Raw genomic sequence first — 26382 nt, 5'->3', positions numbered from 1 at the left:
GAAACAGAAGATACTAATGTACTACTACTGCAGTATTGTTAATTTGTATGTTAGCACTGTGTTTGCCACAGTGGAATCTGCTCCTTTTCCAGGCTGAAAGGCTTTGGGTTATTCCCCTCTCTTTCAAGTATCTCTATTCAATGTGAAGCTATGATCCACGAGAGATGCTCATTTTCCTTTACCACACACCAGCAATTCAAATGTTTTTTCCTTGTGTGCCTTATTATGTGTACAAATCATTAAGTCCCTTCAAGTTACTGTTATTCTTACACCTTGGTGAACTCTTCTAAAACACCTAATCTATTTTACATACGATTGTCTTTGTGGGATTTGCATACAACTGCCTACATATAGCTCACTCAGCTGACAATAGAATTCAGAGTGGTAACAGAAATCATTATTTCATTAACAAAAACTCCTCATATGCGGTGCAATCATTATCCCTCAGAATGACTTAGAGTTATTCACTGTAAGTATGTTTGCTTGTATGGTACCCTACATGTCAAATTCATCATGCTTAACTTCAGCTCTCTCAAAGATAGGTTTGTCTAATCTAATCTAATCATCCAGGTCATCCATCCAATTCATTGGGACAGACATGCATGAAAAGAAGACAATTCATCCCATCTATATCAGACATCTTTTAAAATGGGATAAACTGCTCTCTCAGGGTGCCTGCTTGCCCTTTTAATTATAAAGGAAGTCTAGGTGACTAAGTTTTATTAAAAATCTAATTTTTAGACAGATACATTTAAATAAAATATAATCCAGCCATTACATGGCAACAGAAGGAGTTTTTCTGATAGTATAGTCACACCACCTCCTGCGAGTGACATAGACTAAACTGACAAAAGGCATTTGCTGTCAGCAGAGCCGAATTCAGAGTTGTCTGCACAGCACCTTCAGCCAGTTTGCAGTTCTCCTACCATGGCCCAGCACAGCTACACTGACAAAACTCCATACGACAATCTTGGCCAGGAATGCAACTATACGAAAGTTTAGGCAATAAATTAATAAACATATTAGTTTAATATTATAAAAGTTCACAGCTAAGTATGATTGCTGAGATGCAAAAGAGTCCTGCTGGATATTAGTGCTTATTCTGCGCATTCATAGCTTATGATCTTCTTTAAATGAGAACTAGAAGTACGGTTCACAGCAAACATTAAAAAGTGTTCTAAGAAAAATACTGAAATACAGAGCAGTGTGTGCTGGAACAACCTGGGTTTTAGACCTGCATACAAACATCATCCCCCTGGGTAGTGTGGTGGGATGGTAGCAAAACAGAACAAGTACATTTTCTGGTGAATTTAAACAACTCACTTTGTAAAGCCAGACCTTTGATTCTGAAGTCAAAGCAAGGAAAACAGATTCCAATGTTGGCTTTACTACCTGTTCATGTTTTCACATGTTAGAAGTTTTGTCCTTAGCAAATGTGCTTAGAATAAAAATCATAATAGGTATATACAGGCCTTTTAAAAAGAAACTAATCTGTCCAAACCAAAATATCAAGAACAAAAGCTTTATTTAAAGCTGATACTTATCAGGCAAACATAGCATGAAAAGACAGTAATAAACTTATGCTCTGCTATGCCTACTGGACTCATAAATACTGCTTTTTCTTGCCTCCTCTCAAGTCTGTGATCAAAAGACAGAACACTCTTGGCAATAATACATTTAAGATTAAAGAAGAAAAACAAAAGAAGTCTGGAACAAAAGAAAATTGTTGCTGTGTAGTCAGTATCATAATTTTTATTAAAACTTTTCTTTTTAAGGAATATATGCTCCTGACTGGAAAATAAAGGTCCAGAAGAAAGTAAAATGTTTTGGAAAGGAATTCAGAATGAAAGTACAGCTATAATGACTCTATGCAACACTCAAGCCATGTTAGTGCCATACTGTATCAAGTCTTCAAAAAGCTTGCTTTGCTCACCTCACATTAAGACAACAAACTACTGAGTGTTTAACATTCCATGCCTCTTCTAAATGTTTTATTAATTTTTTTTTTTTACAAAAACACAATTTTTCTGCTGTGTTTTTGAACTTCTGTTTTCTGCTGCTTACAAATAGTTATAAGTAGTTTGAGTTAGAGGAATTAGAAAGATCTCCAGCATGTATGCAATTTCCAGAAAGACAGTACAAACACCACATTCATTCCACTGGTTCATACACGATGGTTTAGATCACTTGTTTTAGAGAGAGTTGTTTCTCACATCTCATATATATAAATCAAGCACAGCTTTAAAGTATACAAATTCTAGAATGGATTTATTAACCTTGTTTTGATAACTAACTTTCCTAAAGCAGGCCTAAAAAAGCCCATACTGCTAAGAACTTAATTAAAATATGTGCACTGAAAATTCAGATTTTTCTCAGTAGAAATGATAATAGCTTGTTCTTTCTGTGGCCAAACAACTTATACAATTCCTGCTTTGGTACCATTAGAAGTTATATACACGCCTCAAATATTAATGAAGATGAAAAACTAACTTTCTTTTTCTGTCAGCTACACTAATAGGTCTTAGATTTACAAATAATGTAAGACGAAGTGAATAAAATATTAAAAGAGTTTCCTCCATAACAGTGACAAAAGCTGTAGGTTGAGTTGAGATTAAGATGCATCAAGACATGTAAAACATTTGAACAAGTATTGGTATTAATATATAAATGTATTATTCACATCCAATGTGAAATACTTTAAGCTAACTAAGCAGCAGAGACCAAGCTAATATATGTAGTTGATTTTTAAATTTGTATACTATTTATCTGAATTACTGTAGCTTTCCACAGTTGCGCAGTTGAACACAAGCAGTTTTGTACATATGCAGTTGCCATACAGCCTAAACATTTTGGGTTTCACATCATTTTATTACACTGCTCCAGGCAAGCAGATTTCCATTAAGCAACAAATATTATGTGATTTAACAATTATTTCTAAAAGCAAAGAATTCAAGATGACATCTGCCATGTCTTCTATTGGAAAATAATTTTCACCACAAAATCTGCCAATGAAGATTCACCCTGCCCCATATATTGGGTAGTAACAGAAACCTATCAACCAGAAACCAACATGCACTTGTGCCCTGTAACAACTCTCCAGGTTAACTAAGGGGAACTACCATCATTAACAAGAGCAGGACTGAAGTCTCTATTGTCAAAAGTCAGTTTTGATCTTGACAATGATGCAGTTCTTTCGGATGGAAGATCAAGGCAATGAGTTAAGATCAAAGAAAATTAGGTCTGGAAAAGAGGGAGATGATCCAGTCAAGCCTTCTTGCGCTGACATGGAACCAATAATACTTGATTTATGCCTGACAGAACTTTGTCCAATTTGCTCTTTGCATCAAGAATTCTATTTTTCTTCCTCATCTTTTTTTCCTAGACTAATTAATCTCAGGTTTTCTGTCTTCCTTTGCAAGGCTTTTTTAAAAAAAGACAACCCTTTTTTTTGTTGTTCCTCCAGAATCTCTCCAGTCTACCAATGTTACACAGTATGAGTTTCCCCACATTCTCACTGGAACATGTGCAAGGATAATAAAAAAGTAAATCAATCCTCCAATACTTGAAAACACTTATGTAGTGATAGGAGGCCACTTGGTTTCTTCTAAATTTTATTTTCACAGAATCAGAATGACAGAATGGTTGGAAGGCACCTCTGGAGGTCATCTGGTCAAGCAGGGCCACCTACAGCCAGTTGCCCAGGACCATGTCCAGATGGCTTTTTGTAATTCAGAATTATCTTCTCCATTACTTCACTTGTTTTTTACATTCACACCTTTTTTTCAACTTCAATGTAAATAATAAATCAATTCTTTCTAAATCAGCACAATGACATCCTAAATCTGATTTTTATGACACTTATGTGCAAAACTACAGAATTGATTTCTTCACTGCTACAGCAAAAGTAAATTCAATATATTCAGGCTAGCTGGCTGATAGACCTGAGATCTTAAAAAACACATCAATACAATGGTGTGGATTTGTGTTGTATTTTGCAGGTTTTGCTATTGACAGATTTATGTCCATCCCCCACTGTAGAAAGAATATGATCACATTACTGTGATAGTGCAGTTATATTATGGCTCAATTTCACTTTAATTTACACTATTGCTTAAGAAATGGCTAATAAAGCAGTTTTCAATATGGGAATTAAACTAGTACAATATACATTACACAGTAATGGATAGCAAATTACCACCGGGGGAAAATTGTATGGCAAATGATACAATTTTAATTTATTAAATTTCCAAAACTCCAGCAGAATATTTTTATAGGAAGCTTGTATGAACACAAACTCCCCGGTCAGCTCAAGTGACATACCTTACTGGCCAAAAAAAGAGCTTTGAATTTTGAAGAAAAACTCATTTTAACTCTTTAACAAGGTATGCATGCCTCTTTCTTTGGGTCACTTTGTTCAAGTACCATTAGCTGTAGGCAAAAAGTCACTGCAAGCAGAATAAACCTTAAATTACCATTAAAACACAACACTTACTTACAATAAATACGATATTTAAAACTATTTATTGGCTAATGCACACAAAATATACCTACAATTTCACAAGGTGACTAAGCATTAGTATTATCACCATGCAGGCAAGACACACAGAGCCCTTCCCCTTAACTGCCATCGTTCATGTTGGAAAGGGCCATCCTTCACTGCTACCTGGAAATGATCCTTAATGGTGCTGACTTGACATCTCTTGCTGACTCCATTTTTGCCTTTAGGTTCATATACCTTTTCATGCTGGTGTTTTCCAGCTCAAGTTACTGCTGATTCCTCTCTCAACAATATAACCCACATCTCTGATTTTATCTTCCTTATCTTGCATTATTCTACTCTGTAGACATTTTCTCAGCTTTCTCAACTTAGCAGTCTCCTCAGAAGCCTAAGCCATGGTTATACATGCCATTATCAGTGGGGCTTGGATCCTTGATCATGGCTGAATACAGAGGGAGGGGAGAAGAGGGGAGAAAGAGTTGTGGCAAGCTGCTTTTTCATGCCTCGGCGTCCACTCTTCTGTTTCTACAAATAAGATGGGAGTAGATTTTGGACCAGCTGCCAAGGAGTGCACTCCAAGTGTCTAACACCCAGAAGAAATGCTATACCTAGAAAACCTGAAACAGCCACATTGCAAAACCCCACCTGCTCAGAAGTATGAATGAAGACAGGTACCAACAGCTCAGCAAGCCCAGCCCTCCAGCCTTCAAGCAGAACTCAAGGGATCCAAGTGATTTAAGGATACATACTGATGAAAATGCAGGCTTTGAACACGTTCCCTACCCACAGACAAACATCCTGGTGTCATAACACATCCCAAACAGTAATTTCAGGCTAAAATATACAAAAACCAAAGAATTGGACAAATCGGAGAAAACATATTAAAAACTTCTGAAAAGTCAGCTAAATTGCCTCTTCATGTACAATGCTAATTAAACTTACTTTAAACTATGAAAGGGTTCATTGTTCATGCAATGAAATATTTTAAAATTTATTGCTTGACAAACATTAAAGTGTACTTACTTGACAAATGTTTAAGTAGATTTAAGGAAAGCATAGCAAAAGTACATCCTTCTATTGAACTGTGTCATACCATTTGCTCGTATTAGCACTAAGAATCATCATCAGCTGCCTAACTCACATATATGCTTATTTTCAGAGCAAGTCTTGGGTTTGTTTGGGGTTTTTTTTGTGGCATGCAATTGTTACCTTATTATCAACAGTGTGATTATTTGTTTTAATGCTTACATAGCCCCACATTTTATTATCCTTTCCCCGACAAGTATTCTAACTTTTAACTTCTAACAAGTATTTCAACAACCCTTGAAAAAACAGTATTTACGTACCTAACTCACAGAAGTCTACTATATTTCAAAGGAAAATGCACTCATGATGCTAATACTTCCATTTAAATCAGGGGGGTATGAAAGAAACCTGTTTGACAAAAACCTATGGGAGGCAAAATTAATTTGTGGTTCCTAGTAGAATTTAACAGGGACACACACAAAATTCCAGAAAGAAGTGACAAACGCAACTAGAATGCAACAAAAAATACATGGTTTTGTTCCTTGTCTGCAGGGTGTTACATTTTTTTTTTTTCAATAACTGCTCTTTCACTTGAGATAGGAAATTGAAATACTTAGAATGTTTTCTACTCATATTGTAAATGAAACTTTACCAACTCACTTAAAAAAAAATTCAATACCTTCTCTCATAATTCAGTTAGTGACTGAGCTTAAATAGTCATTTTGCTGATATAGCAAAATAAGGATAGGAGGTGTGATGTTTTACAATTCTGCCAACAGGGCAGCATATAAACTGGGGGGAGCTGGCCAGGGAGCAGCGATCGCTGCTTGGGGACGGGCTGGGTGTTGGTCAGCACGTGGTGAGCAGTTGCATCACTTGTTTTTCCTGGGTTTTGTTCCTTTTATTGTTGTTTTCCTTTTCACTACAAATTATTATTATTATTTTATTTCAATTATTAAACTGTTCTTGTCTCAACCCACAGGTTTTCTTTCTTTTGTCCTTCTAGTTCGGTCCCCCATCTCACTGGGGGTGGGAGGGTGAGCGAGCAGCTGTGCGGTGTTTAGTTGCTGGCTGGGGTTAAACCATGACAAGAGGAATTAAGTCTGTTGATATTCATCAGCATAATGGCTACCTTTAAGGTGCCTCAGTCAGAGAACAGAATCCAAAGTAGGTAGAAATACGAAGTCAGACAAAGAAATTCCTTTCATATTCATTTTCATAAACAGAAGCAGGTGTTTCACAAAGGCAGTCCAAAAATCTGCATTTCTTATTTGTTAGAATGACAAAGCAAAAATGGAAAATACCCAATTAATTGGATAATTAGGTGATCTCCTGGCACAATTTATCTTCAATAGCTGCTGAATATTTTAACAATATATATGTCAGTGTTTAGGAGCATAAGAGAGAAATATTATGGTTTTAATGATAGTGATCAAATCTAGAAATCAGAGCTGCCTTTTGCCTGTGATAAACCCTTATTTTAATAATTTCTAGAAGAAGTAAGGAAGTACAGGAAGCACAGGAGGAAAAAAAGCAAATTCAAATTGAGAAGTCAACTATGAGTCTTCAAATTTTTCTTTAATAATCATAATGTTTATCTGCATAGGTGTTTTTCCAGTTTCCCCATTTAATAGAATAGAATAAGCTGTGAACTGACAAAGGTATTTCTGAATTGCCAGAAGAAACACAAAAAGTTTCAGTTTTAATTAACATAGCATTTGCAAACTTCTGATAAATTTAATAATTTTCAGTTTGTTATGATTTCTGTCCCAAAATTCCCATTGTACTGAAATGTTCCATATAGCTTCTGTCATGAGGCAAACTTTAAAAAAGGAGGAAAGCATCGAAAAATAAATTTACTAACCTTTCCGTTCCAAGGCTATATGCAAAATTAAAGCTTGAGGAAGAGAAATCATCAGATAATCCATTCAGTAATTTCACGCACATGTAATCTAGCTACAGAACAGAATCTGGCTGTGTATTTGTTTTTAAAATTTCAGTGAAAACTACAAACAAGTCAAGTTCGCAGAACACACATACTAGATCTGGAATATTGAGTACTGAATTAGATCAGTACTAAACCTGTTTTCATCATTTTTAAATCGAAGTATCATCACCTGGATTTGGTTCTATTTTATAGATGGACAGAGACCTCAGATTTCCATATATTTCATGCATTAGTAATAAACAGCAAGTCACTCTTGTGACCAAGCAACATAACTAGCAGAAAAGGGAGAGAGGTGTGATATTTTGAGATGCGGAAAACTAGACTTTCAGGAAAATGCTATTAAGACTGTGGAAGCAACCAACCGTTGACAAATTGTTAAAACTCAGACAATAACCTTGAACCCAATCTGCCAGGTATGGCATTTGTCAAAAAGGCTGAAACTCTGTACAGATGAGACCCCTTAGTCACAATACACCTCAGGAATTAGACCAGATACTGTGAAAGTTAATGTTATCTGTCAACAGCCTTCAAAATGAATGCCAGCAAGTGAAACATATATACATATTTTAAAGCAAGTCACAGGTGACTTGGTTTAAAATGTGTATCACCTCAGTATTAAAATAATAAGACAAAAGAAAAAATAATACAAAAATATAAACACCCCCCAAAAAAAACCTCTGTAAACTCCACAGGTAAAAATGTCTTGTATATGCCACTTCTCATGGTCTATTTTACATTAAGAGACAAATTAAGTATACGAGCCTGCAAACTGCTACAATACAGTAAGTGTCTACATACAGTGAGGTTTCCACAGACAGTATTTATCCAAAAAATTCAAACTGTCCCTCATAGTACAAAATAGTTTGAAGACAGTTACAAAAGCAATCTCACTGAAAAGGATTTTTTTCAAGTATTTTTTTTTTCATATCAGTACAAAATGCACACATTTTGTTTCTTTACAATAAAAGGAGGAAATTACAGGATATTCTAGTATGCAAAGCTGCATAGTGGTAAGTATGACTTTTTAAGAAGCTGTCCCAAATTAGAAAAAAAAGAAAAAAAGCTTTGTGTGGTTGGTAACAAACTTACCAGATTTGAAATGCATTGATAATCTTACAGCATTTCATAATATTATATTACACTACTAATAGTTTTTACATGTGTATATATATACACACACAGGTACATATGTATACATACATATCACTCATGCTGCTTTTTCTTGCTGTTTGGTGAAAAAAGCTATGAAATGTGGGAGGGGAGGATGACAATTATTGAGTTCCTTGAAGTTTTCTCAGGCTCAAAAAGATAAAGAGCTGAACACAGTGTAGTTGATTGAGTAAGTTTGATTTGTTTTATTTCTGATTAATAGTACACACAGACACAAAAGCCTTTAAAATGGAAAAGAACAACTATTACTGATAAAGCATATTTGGAAGTGGCACAACACTTCTCAAAGCTATACAATACATACAATCAAAAGTTACATCAAGACCTAAATCCTCAAGTTTTCTTCTAGGCCCATGATAACGCACACTAACTACACTCTCAAACGATTCGGTATTTCCATTTGGATTTTCTTGCCCAGAGGAGACAGTCATTTTCCCCCTCTGGTGTCACTCCTGTAACACAACAGCTTCAAGATGTACCAAATTGCAACTTCTGTAATTTACCGAAACTGAGAGGAGCCCTATGTTATGCTCATGATGCTGGGACCTAAAGGAAGAAAACAACAGGTTTTTCCATAATACAAATGTAGTTTTCCAATACTTGTCACTACCACTACCTATCCTGAGAACTCCAGATGCCATGCAATAGTGCAAGAGCTACCTGACGTACCACTGCCTTGAAGTAACAGTCCTTTTTCACTTACATTGGCAAACAATTTCTTTTTTGTGATGCAGTAGGTAACGCATAAAATCCCAGACTACACCAGGCAGAATGATTTTTTTTCTAGGTTCTGCTGATCGTGCTTACAGTTTAAAGCATCGGCCTTCAGATTCCACATTATACAAATGAATTCTATACCTTCTCGTAATGTAGCATTTTCACCAAAGAGAACAGAACCAATCAAGCCATGAAATCACGCTACCTCCACAGTAGTTCCATCTAAAGGGGGAAATTAAAAAAAAAAAAAAAAAACCACAAACCAAAAATACAAAAAACCGCCTTCTAACAATCATGCAAACATGCATCCTAATGCAATCATTTGATTCTGCCTTCCCCATGCACTAGAAAAAAAACCCCACGCAACGAATTTGTTGCACCCCACGCAAAACCCCACGCAAAAAATTGAAGTTACATAGAGAGTCCAGTGTTCTACTCACATTAAAAGCAGAAAGATGCTTACAGATACTGATTACTGGCTTTTAAGTAGAATAGACCACTGTTCTCAATTTAGAAAAACAAATTACCACACTATTATACTACATATGGGTTACCAGTCTTTCAAGTCTTCCTTATAGATAAAAACTTCATTTTAAATAAACACGTTTTTCAGTTTGGCCTTTTGCCAGGTCATCTGCAGGCATCCAATTCATAAAATATTGGTTTTAAAAATCTTCTGCTAAGACTTGGAAATTTAAGCAAAGTCTAGGAAGAAAACAAAAAAAAATCCAATCAATCACATGTATCTCCAAGTCAAAGCCATAGTTATCCTCTATCTGACTTTACTGAGTTTACATTAATGATTTGTAACTTAGTCATCTACACAGAAGAGCTATTTTAATTGCACTACTGAACATATTAAGCTGCTGTATTTTACCTGCAAGTCTTACTATAATAATAATTCTAACTGAAATTTTTATAATTCTGAAAAAGAACATGAAAACCAATAATGATCATGCAATTTTTCTTGATTCTCACAAGGAGTACTGCCTCTCACAATATTCTTGTATCCATGTCAGCATGTTGCAGTTTGGATGGGTGGAAAATCAAACAGATAAAAAAACAAAGTGGTGGGATGATCAGCCTCAAAGGGTAGTGGTTCATGGGTGGCACTCTGCCTGGGGACCAGTAACAAGTGAACTACTGCAGGTGTTTATCCTGTCTTGTTCAACTTCTTTATCAGTGACCTGGAGGTGACAGAGCACACTCTCATCAACTTTGCCGATGACACCAAATCATGGGGATCAGTTGATACACTCATAGACAGGGAATCTAAAAATTCTGTCTCCAGTTTTGAGCCCCCAAGAAGAGGAAAGACATTGATAAAGTGGAGCATGTTCAGCAGAGGGCCACCAAGCTGGTCAGGGGCTGGTGCACTAGCCCTGTGAGGAGAAGCTAAGGGACCAAGCTTGCTCAGCCTGGAGAAGAGACGTCTCCAAGTGGACTTAGCAGCATGCCAATACTTACAAGCTTATCAAGAAGACACAGCCAGGCTCTTCACACTGGTACATGGTGAGTGGACAAGAGACGATGGGCTATGTTGAAACAAGACAGGTTCAGACTGGATATAAGGAGAAACTTTTTCCCAGTGAGGACAGGCAGGCAGTGGAAGAGGCTGCCCAGAGTGGTTATACAGTCTCCATCTTCGGAATTCTTCAAGACCCAACCAGATAAAGCCCAGCAGAACCTGGTCTGGCTTCATAGCTGGCCCTGCTTTGAGTAAGAGGTTGGACCTCCTTGAGGTCCCCAACCTGAATTACCCCATGATCAAGGATGTGATCCCATGACCTATGTCTACCAGTTTAGTGAAGATATAAAGACATGGATGCTTGCCTGAACAAAATGTCCAACTTTTTTAGGTTTCTTATACATAGGCAGGCTTATGCTCAGAGTATGGAGTGTTTTGAGTAATTTCCACTAAATACTGTAAAAAGGCTGGTCAAAGAAGTGGCTACTCTCCCCAGTTCTTTGCCTTGACCTCACCCCTAGTACAAGTCAAGGCTGTCTGCAGAATTGCTCTTTACTTTCAACAGCTGGACAGGGTGTCTGAAATACATGGCAAGTGAGTCGCAAGGCATCATTCTCTAGACATAAAAGGCAGATCCATCCTTTCAAGCCAGTATCTCAAAAGAAGAAAGATAAAGAAGGCAGTCCAAAAAATTTGCATCTGTGGGGAATTCATTCAGAGTAGGCATAACACCAAGAATGCTGATAAAATTCTCATGTAAATTCACTGTGCAGTCTGAACAATACAAAGAAAGCATTTCCCTCCCGCCCTCTTCTTCCTTCAACTGGTGTTAGCTTTTAACCCATCGTTAACCATGTAACCCAAAGAGACATATAAAATAGCTTTTAAGTTCAGCATAAAGTAGTTTATGCTATCTTGACATGCTATGGTACAATTAAAAGCTTCACATGCAGATAAAAGACATGAAATCAAACTCAAAAAAAAAAATTGAATGATCTCTGACAAAAAATGTAAAATTAAAGTGAAAGATGCATTATTAATATAACCTTTTACTGGAGAATGCCAGAAAGAACTCTACTTACTCAAGGACGCAATCATACAAATTAGAGATGTGAATTGGAAAATGACCCAATATACTATAAAGTCTTTCCTTCTGCTGCCAAAAAAAATATTCTATATCACGCATTACACAGTGTTTTATCCTAGCTAGTTAGAAGTATATTAGCTTTCTTTTTCTCAGTGTATTTCCCATCACTAAGTTGAGGATTTGAAATTCAAGAGTCATGGCTCAACAGCATCACAGACAAGTTTCAGAGGGTCACAATTACTCTGCTATGTTAAGTGAAAAGATTCTTACTGTAAGCAGAGAAGCATACCTACAGGAAAAAAAATCTTGATATTGAAAAGATAAGAATGATATGCTGGCATACAATTGTGCTTGTAGACACTCATAGCATTTTCACAATAAGTGATGTGTTAATTCTGGTAACTTCTATATTAGTCCCAAACAAGTTACAATTTTCAAGTAAACAAGATGATGTTAGAGGGTTTCTATAATGGAGGACAGGCCAAAGACAGCAACCCTGCTTTCAGACTCATAAACTCAATATCATGTTTCACAATGCTACAAATAAAAATGACCATTTTTATAAACTTCAGCACACGAGGAATACAGGGTACTTGCTGACAAGCCATGAAGTGCAGCACTGCTACTGGGCAGTGCTATAATTAAGTGAAAAGTCTATTTTATTGGTTAATTATCATCTCTCATCTACAGTGCTCTATTTTTGACTATTTGACAGAAACAGAACGCATGCCGTATGTCAGCAGGTTATAACAAATACCAGTACCATCCCATATATCTTTCCCCTCCACAATCACTCACACAAATAGCTCTGGATAGCTTATCTTCAGCTATTTCTCTTCCTGCATTTAGTGTCCCTATGTCTGGACTGAACTAACCTGTATCCATTATTAGTACTTTAACTCCCATTTTTAGTTATGCAAAATACAGCAATCAACTGCAGTTGTGAAGTTTGGTGCCAGAAGTAAGGACACCAATCCCAGTTTTCTCCTGAGAGTTAAACATGCAATGACAGTGCAACATCTCTAGAAAGTCTGCCTATTTCCATCTATTAGAATTTAAAAGCTAGAAAAGCATGTTAAGCATGATTCATGTTAAGCATGATTCATTTTAAGCTCTTTCAGTACTACAAATGCTTTCTCTTCTAAAACACTGAATTTCCACATTTGTGCTAGAACATAATATAAGGCTGCAACTTACAAGTCCCTAAGGGAATCATGTCAATTGGAATTTTAAAAATTAATTCAGTGACCTACAATAATATGAGTTTCTTATGCACAATATTTGTCAGTAGGCAACATGGGAAGTCCAGAATTGATTTAGAGAGCCCAAGCTTTATAAAGGCAAGCAAAAATATTCTTGAACTGCTTCATCTAACTTGGTAAGTGTCTTATGGTGAATGTCTGTAATATTAGAACAAGAAAAAACTGAATATATGAAAGGGATCTGCATGCAGTATGGTTAATATTTAAAACAGGAAGGAAAAAGGAAAAAAAAAATTCCTGGCAGTATATACCCATCTGGCTACATTATTGACCTGGTAAGACATTCAGAGCTTGTGGAAATTTTGCAAATCTGGAAACTATAGCATGGTAGGTCTCATACAGGCTTCCACAGCTCATTTTCACTCACTATAAAGAAAATTTGGAACCATAAGCAAGTCTTTGGGGACAGAAGGCCCCATCTAAAAAGGCTTAATATCTAATTATATCAGCACTCCCTCCTCCTGGTTTTATATTTCACTGAAATGTCAGAGGCAGCACTTCACTGAAGGGCTTGTGTAAATGAAACAAGCACAAAGAGTTGCCTATAGTTTCCCAGGGTTTGCTGTACAAGTAATCTTTAGAAACAGCTTTTTTAAAGTGATTTCCACTGTTTCATGAAGCATGTTATACTGTGTAGATGACTTTGGTTTATCAATAATACAGGGTTAGCATGGGATGCAGTTATCAAGCTTAGGGTTTAGGTATGAATGTATGTGAAAACTGAACATGTTCTAAGCAAGGATGAGATACTCATACAATTATAATGCATTCAACTACTGGAATATTCAATATACTCAACATTTACGATGAAATCAAAACATTAAAGTCACATGAAGACAGAAGCAGAGTAGGCACTACTGAAACCTTAAGTAAAAAAGTTACAACTTTTAACTTCAAAATCCTGCCTATGAAGCTACGCTCAAACATTTAAATGACACAGGCAAGAACCAATGCTTTTTGTTATGAAAACATAATAGCTTACATCTGAACTATCTATGTAAAATGAAGTACCTATAGAAGCAACCTGCAAGAAGTGATTATTATTCCATTAAAAGATAATACAGTACATATTACCAACTTTCCTATTTTATCATAGAGCCTGAGGCAGCAAACAGTTCAGAAAGTGCTTTGTATGCAATTGCCATCTGTCCTTCATGGATAGTCTTCATTTCCAAACAGTACTAAAAATATTGAAATGGTGGATAGGAATTATTTTCAGTTCCTACACTGGGCAAATATAACACTTTCCTCCTCAAGGAAGTAAGTACAAAACTTCCCTACTCAAATACTATTCTCCACTTTTTTTCCAGACTCTACATATATTTTTAAATCAAGGAGCCTTTGCCGTCCCACACCATATCTCTGCATAACACCAATTTTCATTTGGTCAAATATATAACATCTGACTGATATTCTGAAAATTAAGATTCCGAGTAAAATTAAAATATTTGAATTGAATACGTTAGTTCAAATACAGCAAAATGGCCACTACCACAGAACAAAGAACTGAAAGAAAAATCTAATACTATAGTAAGACAAAAAGAATACAAAGGGACTGATTTCCTACCTAAGATCAGCTTTTTTTTTTTTTTTTTTAAATATGTTCTTTACATAAAGGTCAGGTTCTGGCTACACAGTCCGTTTCACTCATGGAGAGTTGTGTTCTATCAGCCATACCTACAGTTCCAGCAGAATTACTGTCACTTTCTATAGAGTCACATCAATGTAAGCATCTTCAGAAAAAAGATCCTTCTTGAGCAACTAGCCAGGAAAATTGGTGAGGTGCAGCATCTCCCTACATCACAGACTCTCAAACAGGGGGCTTGAACTTCAATAACACTTGCTATTTTAATACTTCTTCTGTTTTCCTCTTAAACAAACAAACAAACAAAACCAAACTGGAACTCTCACAAGACTATGTGATCTTCATTACTGGAGATACTCAAAATGCCTGGTTAAGTCCCTGCACAACCTGATCTAATATTAGCTCTTTTTTAAGCAGGTGTTTGGACCACAAAACTCCAAAGTTTTAAGTCCATAACTCCACAGTTAGGAACTAAACTATTTTATGATTATCAGAGAAGTGAGGAACCCAGACCCCTGAGAATGAGAGGGAAAAATAGTAGTGCAGGGACTAAAGGCCACTAACAAGCCAAAATTAATGTTACATTGATGAATGGTAGCAAGAAAAACAGATACATATCTGACATCTGTATGGGAAAAGCTGGAATCCACCTGAAGTAAAAAATAAATTTCACTGATAACTACTTTTTCATTTTTGCTGAACCTGTACCTACTGATGACTTAACCAGTTTCTAAACAGAGCCAGATTGAAAGCACAAGCTCTGAACTGAAATTGCGATAATATTGAAACCCCCAAAAGAGACACTTTTGAAGGATTGCAAATGAAACTGCAAAAAGTGAAAGAATTCCTTGAAGAATCTTTTATTCATTTTAAACTAATAAGTCAGGCTTATAATTAAGACACTTGGCAGATTTCATTATAACAGATCAGATACAATTCAGTTCAGATAGCCAAAGCTGTGGGGTGGAGACCGAGGGGCAAGGAACTAACAAAAGATATGACTTCACACTTGGAAAAGAGTGATATGTGATGTGGCAGGCTGCAGGAATCACCGAGGTCAAAAAGAAAATGCCCTCCCTCCAAAAAAAAACCACCAAAACCACCACAAATGTACGTACTTTGGCTACAGAAGAAAATACAAAATGGAATACTACAAAGTGAAAACTTAGGAGAACCCTCGCAAAGGAAATACTGGTAGAAATAGTGTAAGACAAGAAGCATATCGGATGTAGAGCAACACATAGTATTTGCAAAACAATGTACAACTGCAGGTGATGCAGCCAAGAGTTGCCACTCAGAGCAAGGAGAAAAAAGTCACATCTAGCAAGCATACATATTTACAGTGCATCAAAAAAACAGCAGATACAGCACTGCAAACCTGCTTAGAGGTGATGCCTGCAAGATCCAACACAGAAACAGTGCTACTTAGAAATAAAAGAAAGCCTTGTGAATTTAGAGGTGAATTTAGACAATCTCAGGTAAATGTTATTTCTGGAAAATCTTTAAAAACATAACTAGGATCAAAGCATTGATATAGAAGACAACTAAAATTGAGAGCTTAGAGTAAAGAATTAATGTTAAGGATTACATGACTCCAAACTAAGGTGGCTGAAACAGAACTACGTAAGCTTTTTTCTTTTTTTTTACCTGTCATGATGAACAAAGATAATACAATCTTTTAGAAATTCTAAAGCTTTAAAAAATGTTGTTCAGTAAATACCAGTACAGAAAAATATAAAAGTAAAAAACTGTTGATATATCAAGAGTCTAGTGACCTTTTATTTTTAAAATATGTTTTCTCAAAACTAGCATTATATCCTCTACTACTTCCACCTCTGGAAGAGAGGGGTAAATTGGGATGAAATGTATCAAGGTCAGTTGAAGGATATAAGAAGCTCCAGAAACATTACGTCTTTTCTTTCCAGGAGACTAATGTAGTATTTCAACAATGTAGAGAATGCAAGTAAGAATAGAGACTGCAACCTCTTCTTCCACTGTCTATCTCACTAAACTTAGGCTGAGTTATCCTGATGCATACCCTTGCTCTGAGGAATGGAGAGCTGAGAAAGGCCTAAGCAATGCGTCACAACAGCTGCACCAGACACAGTCCTTCCTTCTCCTTACAGATCAGGCTTACAGGCTAGCACAATGAGTAGTCAGGATACAACAAACAAGGCTGTCAGGAAAGGCGGAGGAAAACACTTTAGGAACGGAACCAGTAGAAACAAGAGGAAGGTTCTTCCTTTTGCACTTCAAGTGACAGAGACAAAACTATCTGCCCACAGAAACAAAATGTTGGCTAGGAAAAAGGGGACAACTGGAAGCCCCTGCTGAAAACGGAGATACATGATTAGGAAAAGGAAAAAAGGGTGGATTGCCTGGACAGGATTACAGGGAGGTGGATTTCCTGGAGTATGAGATACAAAGGTTACTGTGATGAAGAGGAAAACCAGTAGACCGGTTTCAGAGTAAAACATCCATAAACAAGGAAGGAGAGCTTGTTCAAATTCTCTGAACTTTTGATGGGTGTTTCAAGAAAGCCTAATGAGTGAACCCCATAGGAAATTGGGAGAGTATATAATTCATTAATCTTGAGTAGGTTTAATTATGTGCAATGAGCCTTTCAGCACACGAGTTTCAGGTGATAGGAAGCTTTGGCCATGCTACCAAATGTGGACATTCCCAAGCAAGTTTTACTGATGGAAATTAAATACCAAGAAAATTTATATACCACCAAGATCAGATGGATTTTCAGAAGATATATTCTGGACGTAAGTGCTACAAGAGAAATAATCAAATCCATCAGCAGCTCTACATAACTCTACATTAACATGTCAACTCAAGCAGCACCGTGTAACCATTTAATATCATACGGATTTCTCAACAAAGGACTTTGTTTTTTAATCTTCATTGATTCTACCAACTTACATCAACAGCAATGTGATTTCACTTTTCACTTTTCACTTGTTTACTCTCTGCATTATACGACTGTATTATTCTGCAGGTTTTATTTAAAGTAGTAAGGATACTACTAAAGAAAAGGTAATATGCAAAATTTAAGAACTCCTGACAGTTTCGAAGACTAGTTTGCATAAAAGTAGGTGTAGCATCAGCTCATATCTCACCAACTTGGATATTCTCTTCCAACAGAGAGAGTTCATTTTTTATTTGATTTGGTGATTCTCATAATTGTTTTTTTCCCTATAGAAATGAAAGACTGTGGATAAGTAAAGTTACTCTATATGATGTTTGATACTATGAACTTCTACACTTGCAATTGTTTCCCAACTGAAATGCATTTCTTCCAAGTTTATCAAGCCTTCCAATATAGAAGTATGGAAGTTGAATCTTCCATCCTTCTCAAAGCTCAAATTCTCGGAGACTCTGTAAATCCTGGTTCACATAACAGTAGCAGACATCTGAATCAAAGGATTACACCTGATTTCAGTGCTGTCATTTAAAGGTGTCACATGATGAAATAAATAGTGTGGCTATGTTTACAGGTGGGGTTCCTTTGAACGCTGTGTTTAGAAGCATATTTGAGCCACTGCATAATGGTGTCTGTTGTCCTTTATAAATCCTCCTACCAACCACTGGTTGGTGGACCAGAGCCAATTCATCCATCATACATATCAAATTAGATGGCATGGCAAGAAAAATGCTCTGGAAAACCTTAAAATGTCAGCACAGCAGGAGAAAAGTATGGGGAGGACTAAATGAATACGTGCATGGTGCCCAGTTACACTGGACAGCTTTGTGTTATTTGAATATCTGAAGTATTCAGCATACACTCCCAAATCTCTGCAGAGTTTTAGCCTGGCTATCACCCAGACAGAATCCTTCAATGAATCTGGTGACTTCTCTGGGGCATAAACCTCATCTTCTGAATTTCCATAAAACACTACCTTCCCTACAATAAACTGTAAAAAATTATGCCATTCTTCAGAAGAAAGATGTTTCTTTCTTCAGCAGTTACTACATATCTTCAAGAAATTCATTAGACACACAAACATGTACTTCTGATAGCATCCTAAAAATTTGTTTAGTAGAGTTCTGCAGCTACAGGTATCTTGAATAATTTTAAAAGCTATCAGGAAGGAGATTCTTCCCCAAGAACAGAGAATCCAAATTATGGCACATATTTTCTAGCACTTGGTAGAAAAACAATGGGCATGTAGCTTTAACCAAGTAGGTAAAACACGGTAAGATGGCAACTGCTTCCTTTACTTGAGTAAATATACAATTTCAGCTATACATTTATACAGTAACAAACTAATTATAGGAAAAATTCACATGGAAAATAAAAACTAGATGGATGGGGTGATGGGGTGTTTCTTCTAGACAGCAACACAGCTTTGACACAAATTCAGGCTAAAACTGGGAAAAAATATTTAAAGAAAAATCTTTATCCTTAAGAAGGGTACACATTATTTCATGTCAACTGAAAGAGTTTATAGTAAACAGTTCTAAAGGAAAAATGTGGCTTGAAATCCTCCAGGATAAACCTCTCTCTGATGAGGAATGATACAAGTTCATTAAACTTTACACAGCGCATTCTTCACTGCAAAAACAACACAGAGAAAAAGGAGAAGAAGAAGAGAGAAAAAGAGTGCATGGGGGAAAGAGGGCAGAAGGTGAGACTGAGGTTTTTTTAATTCTGAACCGGGATGTAATTCCAAATATAAATTAAGTTGAAATAACACAGCAAAGTTTTCCTTATTCTGCCAGCAGAGGTAGGGTTTTTCCCCTCCTTTATTTGTTGTATCAGTATCATGAAAATGCTAAAACAGCAGCTGCTTTTCACAAGGTGGAAGTGAAATTAAGCAGACTTGCTTGGCAACTTAACTGCTGATTAGAAAAAAACTGCTTCAGTTCATAAAAGATTTTGCTCTGTGTCTTAATGAATCAGCCTCCTTCCAAATTTCAGCCTCTTTCCAAATTTCTATGTACCCTTGCTGGTACATAGCTGATAAGCAATCACTGTTTTTTGTGTTTTTTTTTTCTATAAAGCATTTTTTTGTTATGGTACTTATGAGCATATGAGACCACTAACTCATGCAATATTCACCTCAGTACTTAATAAAAACTGACAACAAGCTAAAAGTCTATTCTGATAGTATGGCAGACTGTCAGAATAGAGTTGTAGCCACAGCAGTCAAAGATATGTTAGCAGAAATGTTTCTGTCAATCAAAATTCAAATGGTAAAAAGATTATAGATACTGTTTTCATTCAGAAGGTATCTTTCCATATCTATATGCAAATCTATTATTATAAAAGTCTTTTTTTCTGTACACAATATTTACAACATATATCTGCTTCATATAGAGACTCCAGTTTCCATTTATTATACTTTAAACCAAAATGTGTCTTATTTAGCAGGAAATCAATTCTCGCCCTTTAATTCTATCAGAGTATGAGTTGTCTGCCTAGAAAGCAATACATCAACTATAAATTTATGGCTCAATATGGATACCAGCCCACAGCTAAAAATTTGCAGATCTATATAACCAAGCACATTAAACAGTCCTCCTGGGTAACGTATAACCAGAAGTAACTCTCATAATTCACCACACACTATGGGAAGAGCTATTACAACCACGTCTGTTCACCTTTTTTGGTCCAATCCATTTTCAAAAGAAGCTGTGCATATTGTCAACATAATGAATGAAATCGCAAGACTCTTCATAAATTTTAAACGTCCTAAGGGGTTTCTTCACCTTCATGTGAAATCTGAGTACTGTATGCTTAAACTGGTGGGTTTTTTTTTTAAATTAAATTATGCATTTTGATGAATGTGCCCTTTTATTGGCTACATCAGCATTCTGTAAAATGCCTGAAAGTGAAAACATTCAGCAATATTATAGCTGTGTTTTCTTAGATTAGTTCTTTTTTACTGCATAATCCCTTCAAACTGCACCAGTTTTCATTACAGTAGAAGCTCTTCCCATATATCTTCCATCATGCCTTAGAGATTCTATTATTTATTTTAGTATGAAGAACACTAGAAAAAGAAAATATTTTTTAAAATGTACCATGAAATTCCTTAAGGAAGGGGATTTTATATCATTCTAAGAAAATAATCTCTGAATTCTAGTAATAGAGAAAGAGCATCACTTCATTGTAAATACAGGATAAGAATACCGCATGTCTTCTGTTCTGTCAAATGTAGTAACACAGAATATGTTTTATGCTTTGTAAAGCAAATGTTCCCTAGAATAATCCTTTTATAGAAGGAAGCTTTGCTGGGTTATTTTTATAACTGAACTAGAAAGCAATCAAGTGAGTACATCAGTGTTGGTCAGAGTTTGGTATATTTAGTAAAACAAAATCTTTGTTCCTATTATACAGCAGCCTTCAATATTGTCATGACATTTTTTCATCAGTAAAAGGAAAATATTTGAGAGGCTGCGAATTTCTGAAGTTAAACCAGTAACTGTAAAAAGGGAATCCATTGTGCAATGAAAAGTACAAAACCAGATTTACTTAAGTTTAAAGACTATCATTTTCTTCAATACACCCTTCACCTCTCTGTGAACCATTACTGTTTCCACTAATTTTAACACACAGCAGAAAGGTATCACAGCAAGATTTTGTAACCAATAAATAAAAGTATTAGATACATTATGCATCATTAGTATGAGAAATAAAAAAAGAGCAGCACAGGTGTGGAGTTCTTTGAGGTTTTTGTTCTGTCATTTGGGAAGAAGTATTTGTCGTGGTTTAGCCCCAGCCAGCAACTCAGCACCACGCAGGCGCTCGCTCACTCCCCCTGCCCCGATGGGATGGGGGAGAGAATCGGAGGAGTAAGTGAGAAACACTCCTGGGTTGAGATAAGAACAGTTTAATCATTGAAATAAAGTAAAATAGTAATGATAATAGTAACAGTATAATAATGATAATAATGATAATAATAATAATGATATACAAAGCAAGTGATGCCCAATGCAATTGCTCACCACCCGCTGACTGATACCCAGACAGTTCCCGAACAGCGATCGCTGCCCCCGGCCAATCCCCCCCAGCTTCTATACTGAGCATGACGTCATATGGTATGGAATAGCCCTGTGGTCAGTTTGGATCAACTATTCTGGCTGTGCCCCCTCCCAGTTCCTTGTGTACCTGGCAGAGCATGGGAAGCTGAAAAGTCCTTGACTAGCATAAGCAGTACTCAGCAACAACTAAAAACATCAGTGTGTTATCAACATTCTTCTCCTACTAAATCCAAAACACAGCACTATGCCTGCTACTAGGAAGAAAATTAACTCTATCCCAGCCGAATCCAGGACAGTATTTTTTCATAATAAATTCATAATTTATTTTTCATATTTTATTCATAATAACCTTTGAAGTTTGATATCAGAATTTGAAGCCATCATAACAAAAACCTACATAAAACCAATACATCTGGCTACAGGCACATTTCTTACTATAATACAGCAATGAAGCTTAATTTTGGAAGTACATGAACCTTTCTCCTGCTTTTTTATTTTGCATAGACTTCACAATAAGGTCTTCAGAGATGCAAGTTGGGGGTATGAAAAATGGCAGAAATAACTAAAAATCAAATAAATATACCTCATCCTAAGAGCACCATCACTAAATAATCGTGGATATGAAGAAAAATTATCATGGCATTCATTTTCCTCTTCCAGGACTACTTCTTCAAATACATCTTGGTATCACTAACATATAAATTTAATACTAGATACAAACCATGTAGCTTGGAGCTAACGATAATGGAAGACATGATGTTAATGTCAGAACTCAACGTCTGGTCTATGGGTACCTTCCTACATGAAGTACAGAAACTGCAGATCATCTTGGAGTATTTCTCACTTTACTACAATATCTATGCAAAGGAAGGTGAAGTTTGAGCAAGAAATACACACTCTTCACAGAACTGGCAACTTCTTACATTTGAGAAAAGTGAATCTGGAGAGATTCTTCAATTCCAACCAATGCTCTGAAGACTGTGCTCAGACTCCCATACATCCCAACCTGGATTCTACATAAAGAGCTACTGAGATACGCAACACTGGCACAATTTTCACCTAAATCTGAAATCCAAATTTGAAACCTAATACTCAGATGTACGGATTTGTGATACTCCCTGGATGAAGAACAAAAAATACCTGACAATTTTTGCAGTCTGTTGCCACAGGAAGTTGTAGAGAGAGGTAACATTTAGCACTTTGTGGATCAGCTGTACCTGAATTTGTTTAGTTTTAAAAAGATGCTGGACAGATTCAGGGACTACATAAATGGAAAGAAGCACATCCAACAGCTGTCAGTGCTGAGGAACTACAAGGGGAATTGACCACAGAGAGGGAAACCACATGACACTTGCCACCTTCTTTTGCCAGTTTTGGAAACAGATGCTGGAGTAAATGTTTTCTTTGTCAGAGATTTCCAATAAGTAGCCTTAGATTTCATTGGACTTATAACCTCCACATCCCAATTTCTGACTGTCTGTCTTATTTTGGCAATTGCTGTGCCAAAAACTTGATTTATAAATCTGTGGTTTAAAAGATCTCCCAGCTATCCTTCTACCAGAGCCCTCACCAAAGGACTTCATTTCAAGATTTACTCTGGCTTGCAATAAGCTGGGGCTAGGCTAGCCTTCACATATTTGTTCCTAGTTGAAGGTACTGCTCCTTTTAAACCTTCCACACTTAACAGGAATCAAAATTATTTTGCGTTTTAAAAGTGTTATGAATTTTGACTTTAAATTTTATAATGTCATTCTAGTGCAGAATAAAATGAAACACAAACTTTTTTCCACATGATGAAGGCTATTTCTTGGTAATGTTGTTTTTTCAAGTAAAATCTCTGTCAGGTACTTTTAGGATGCATATAACACAATGTCCTTACAAGCATCTACCATATTTAACGGGACACAAGCCCTTATGTAACACTGATGCCTCCATAAATTCGTATCAGTAGTTTCATTATGTTTTTTCAACTTTCTTGCATCAATTAGCAGTTTATCATTCCTTATGCTCACTTCACAGGTCTATACTGCACTTTCCAACAGCCTACCCTATTTAAATGTCCAAAAGCTTTAGCCTAAAAATCTCAGAGATTATTATTGCCTGTTACTTTCAGTAAAGCCTATCAAATAGGAAAGAATTATAATAAAATGCTTATGAGATTTACAACCAGGTTGGTTACTAATGGGGACAGGTAGCCTGAGAAAGGAAAGGTACAGGAAGAAACCAGGAAAGAAGAAGAAATTAAAACACATTGTCTGCTCTGACAGATTCAGAGAAAACTGATTATCCTAATAATCTCACTCGCTTCTGAAACTGTTCCACATACCATGTTGAATGTAAGTATCAATAAAGGAACTAAGGGTCGGAAGTTCCCATTATAGTCAATACTATCAATGGAGCCTGGATTTTGATGTCCCACTTTTAATGTGTCTATTTGAGGAGAGCTGAATCTCTCTGCTATACTAATACACCCAGTGTTAATACAGTATACTACTAGTCAAAGACGAAGTTTGGGATTGTACAGGGGCTTCAGCCCCTGTACAAAACACTGTACGCTGTTTCAAAGTGCAAGAGCCTAAACAATAAGTATTTAGTTAAATATATGTGTATTTAAATGAAAATATTTCTTGCAATTCATCACTTGTGTGAGAACTTCAGCATTCTCTTTTAAACCCTCATCATAAAACACTGCTTGAAAATCCTCTTAGATCAATGTGGTGAGAATCTAATTAAATCAAGTTACTGAACTGTATCTATAAACAGTGATTTTAATTCTGTCAACTTAGTATCACTAATGCCTTCCATAAATTTTGTCATGTTTACAAAGAAACCATGAAAAAGTCACAGTTTCACTACAAAGTAAGTTATGCTCTCTTGTGTGACTTTAATGGGCTCTGTTAGGATAACAGCAGCCAGCCAATTTAAAATTTTCAGGCTTCATTTTGTCGGCATCTGTGATCCAAGAGGTCATTCATTAAATTATGACCTTTTTCCTTCTATGTGGTTTAACAGACAGAGAGGAAGGAAGGGAAAAAAGAAAATATTGATGTAAATACAAGAACAGTAAGGAAGATCCCCAATATTATTTAATTACCTGCAAGTATAACTCATTAACAGATGCTTTATCACCAACAGCATGAAAATTTGAATGTAACATTGAAGACCCTTGTTGGTCAGCTATTACAATCTCACAAAAGGAGTCTCCAAGATATGTACAGTGAAGAGCAAGAGATGTCACACTGAAATTTAAGATAAGTAAATTGCATGTAAATAATACTTAAAATTGTATGGTGAAACTAGTTCAAATAATTTCATTACTATTTGGTCACCTAGTTTAGGGACAGCATTAGAAAATTCATATAGAAATATGTTTTTAATGTAAATTAAAATCCATGACATTTATTTGGCCCATCATTTAAAACAAAATGTCTAAGGATAATTGATAAAAACTCATTTCTGGAAGTGCTCGTTTTTCTCCACTGACTAGAGAGAAAGTCTCGTAAGTAGCCTTGATTTATGACATCTAACTATTAAAACAATAGAGATAATTGGACTAAGTTTAACAGAGAACCCCCCCCCCTCCCCGAAGCAACGAAGAAATCTAGGTGGAGTTTCTTGAACAAGGATGCTCTTGTCCAAAACCAGCATCCTTAGACATGACAAAATATAAATAAGAATAAAATAACAGCCTAGAGGCTTCATCCTTAAGGCTTCATTAGAGACTCTTCAAATGAAAAAAAACAAAGTCAAAAGATGTTATTAAGAGAGGAAATAGATTTGCTTGCTGGCCAAACTTTAACAGATGAACTAGTTAGTCTATTGCAAGCACTCAAAAAAGAAAGTATTAATATAACCTGTTTGTTTAAGGAAGTCTGCAATGATAAAATAAAACAAAACAAAACCAAATCAGAAGTAAAATGAAGATGTCACAACTCCTCCTCTAGAATCCCTACTGAACAGAGACTCCACCAAAATTCAGCTAAGATTAACAAAACCAGAATAGTCTCACAAAGTGTTGATCATACAATTTTTTTCTCTGTCACAGGCCTGTTCTCAGCTTCCTTGTTTTCTCTCTGATGTGTCTGTATGTGTTTATTAGGACTGGTTGAAAGTGGCATGACTGACATCCCAAGATTTAAACACTCAAATGGAGTCAGATTTGAAAAGCAGTTCATTGCCCAATAGCACAACATCTGTGGCTTGGGTAGGACCTTGGATACAGATGCAATCTAAGCACCAAAAACCATTAACTGGAGACAAACCTAAATATGTGTTTCTTTAGCATCCCTCTGCATAAATCTCATAATCACACTGGTTGCAGTGCTACGAATTCCCTTCAGCTAATTAGTATCCTCCTGAACATAACAATCCAAAACCAGCCAGAAAACAACTTTAGAAAGAGATCTCATTTGCCAGTAAATACGTCAGAACAATTTTTTCTCTAAACAGGCCCCAAACTGAAAAAAACCTCATATATATTTCCTATTCATTACTAAGATGCTGAATAATGCCCATATCCGATTAGAAGCTTACCATTCTATGGGGAGGATCTTCACCTACTGCATGCACACTCATCATGCAATCTGATGAACGGGATTTTGTTTTCAAATACAACACTGTCATTCTAG

At 36.1% G+C, this 26382-nt stretch overlaps 1 protein-coding gene across 2 annotated transcripts in view; it reads right to left on the bottom strand.

Annotated features, from left to right (window-relative positions):
• The window catches only part of IMMP2L (inner mitochondrial membrane peptidase subunit 2), a 477239-nt gene that overhangs the window by 429272 nt on the left and 21585 nt on the right, over positions 1-26382 (bottom strand). The window contains exon 3 of one of the 2 annotated variants that reach the window (XM_075727618.1): positions 10547-10567. The exons of the other annotated variant lie outside the window; for it this stretch is intronic. Coding sequence (XP_075583733.1) covers positions 10547-10567 — 21 coding nt within the window. The remainder of the gene's footprint in view (positions 1-10546; positions 10568-26382) is intronic. 2 annotated transcript variants of the gene reach the window in all.

Source organism: Pelecanus crispus, chromosome 1 (assembly GCF_030463565.1).
Source record: "Pelecanus crispus isolate bPelCri1 chromosome 1, bPelCri1.pri, whole genome shotgun sequence".
Taxonomy (NCBI): domain Eukaryota; kingdom Metazoa; phylum Chordata; class Aves; order Pelecaniformes; family Pelecanidae; genus Pelecanus; species Pelecanus crispus.
The sequence above is the reverse complement of the archived record's forward strand: the minus strand, read 5'-3'. Positions and strand labels throughout refer to the sequence as shown.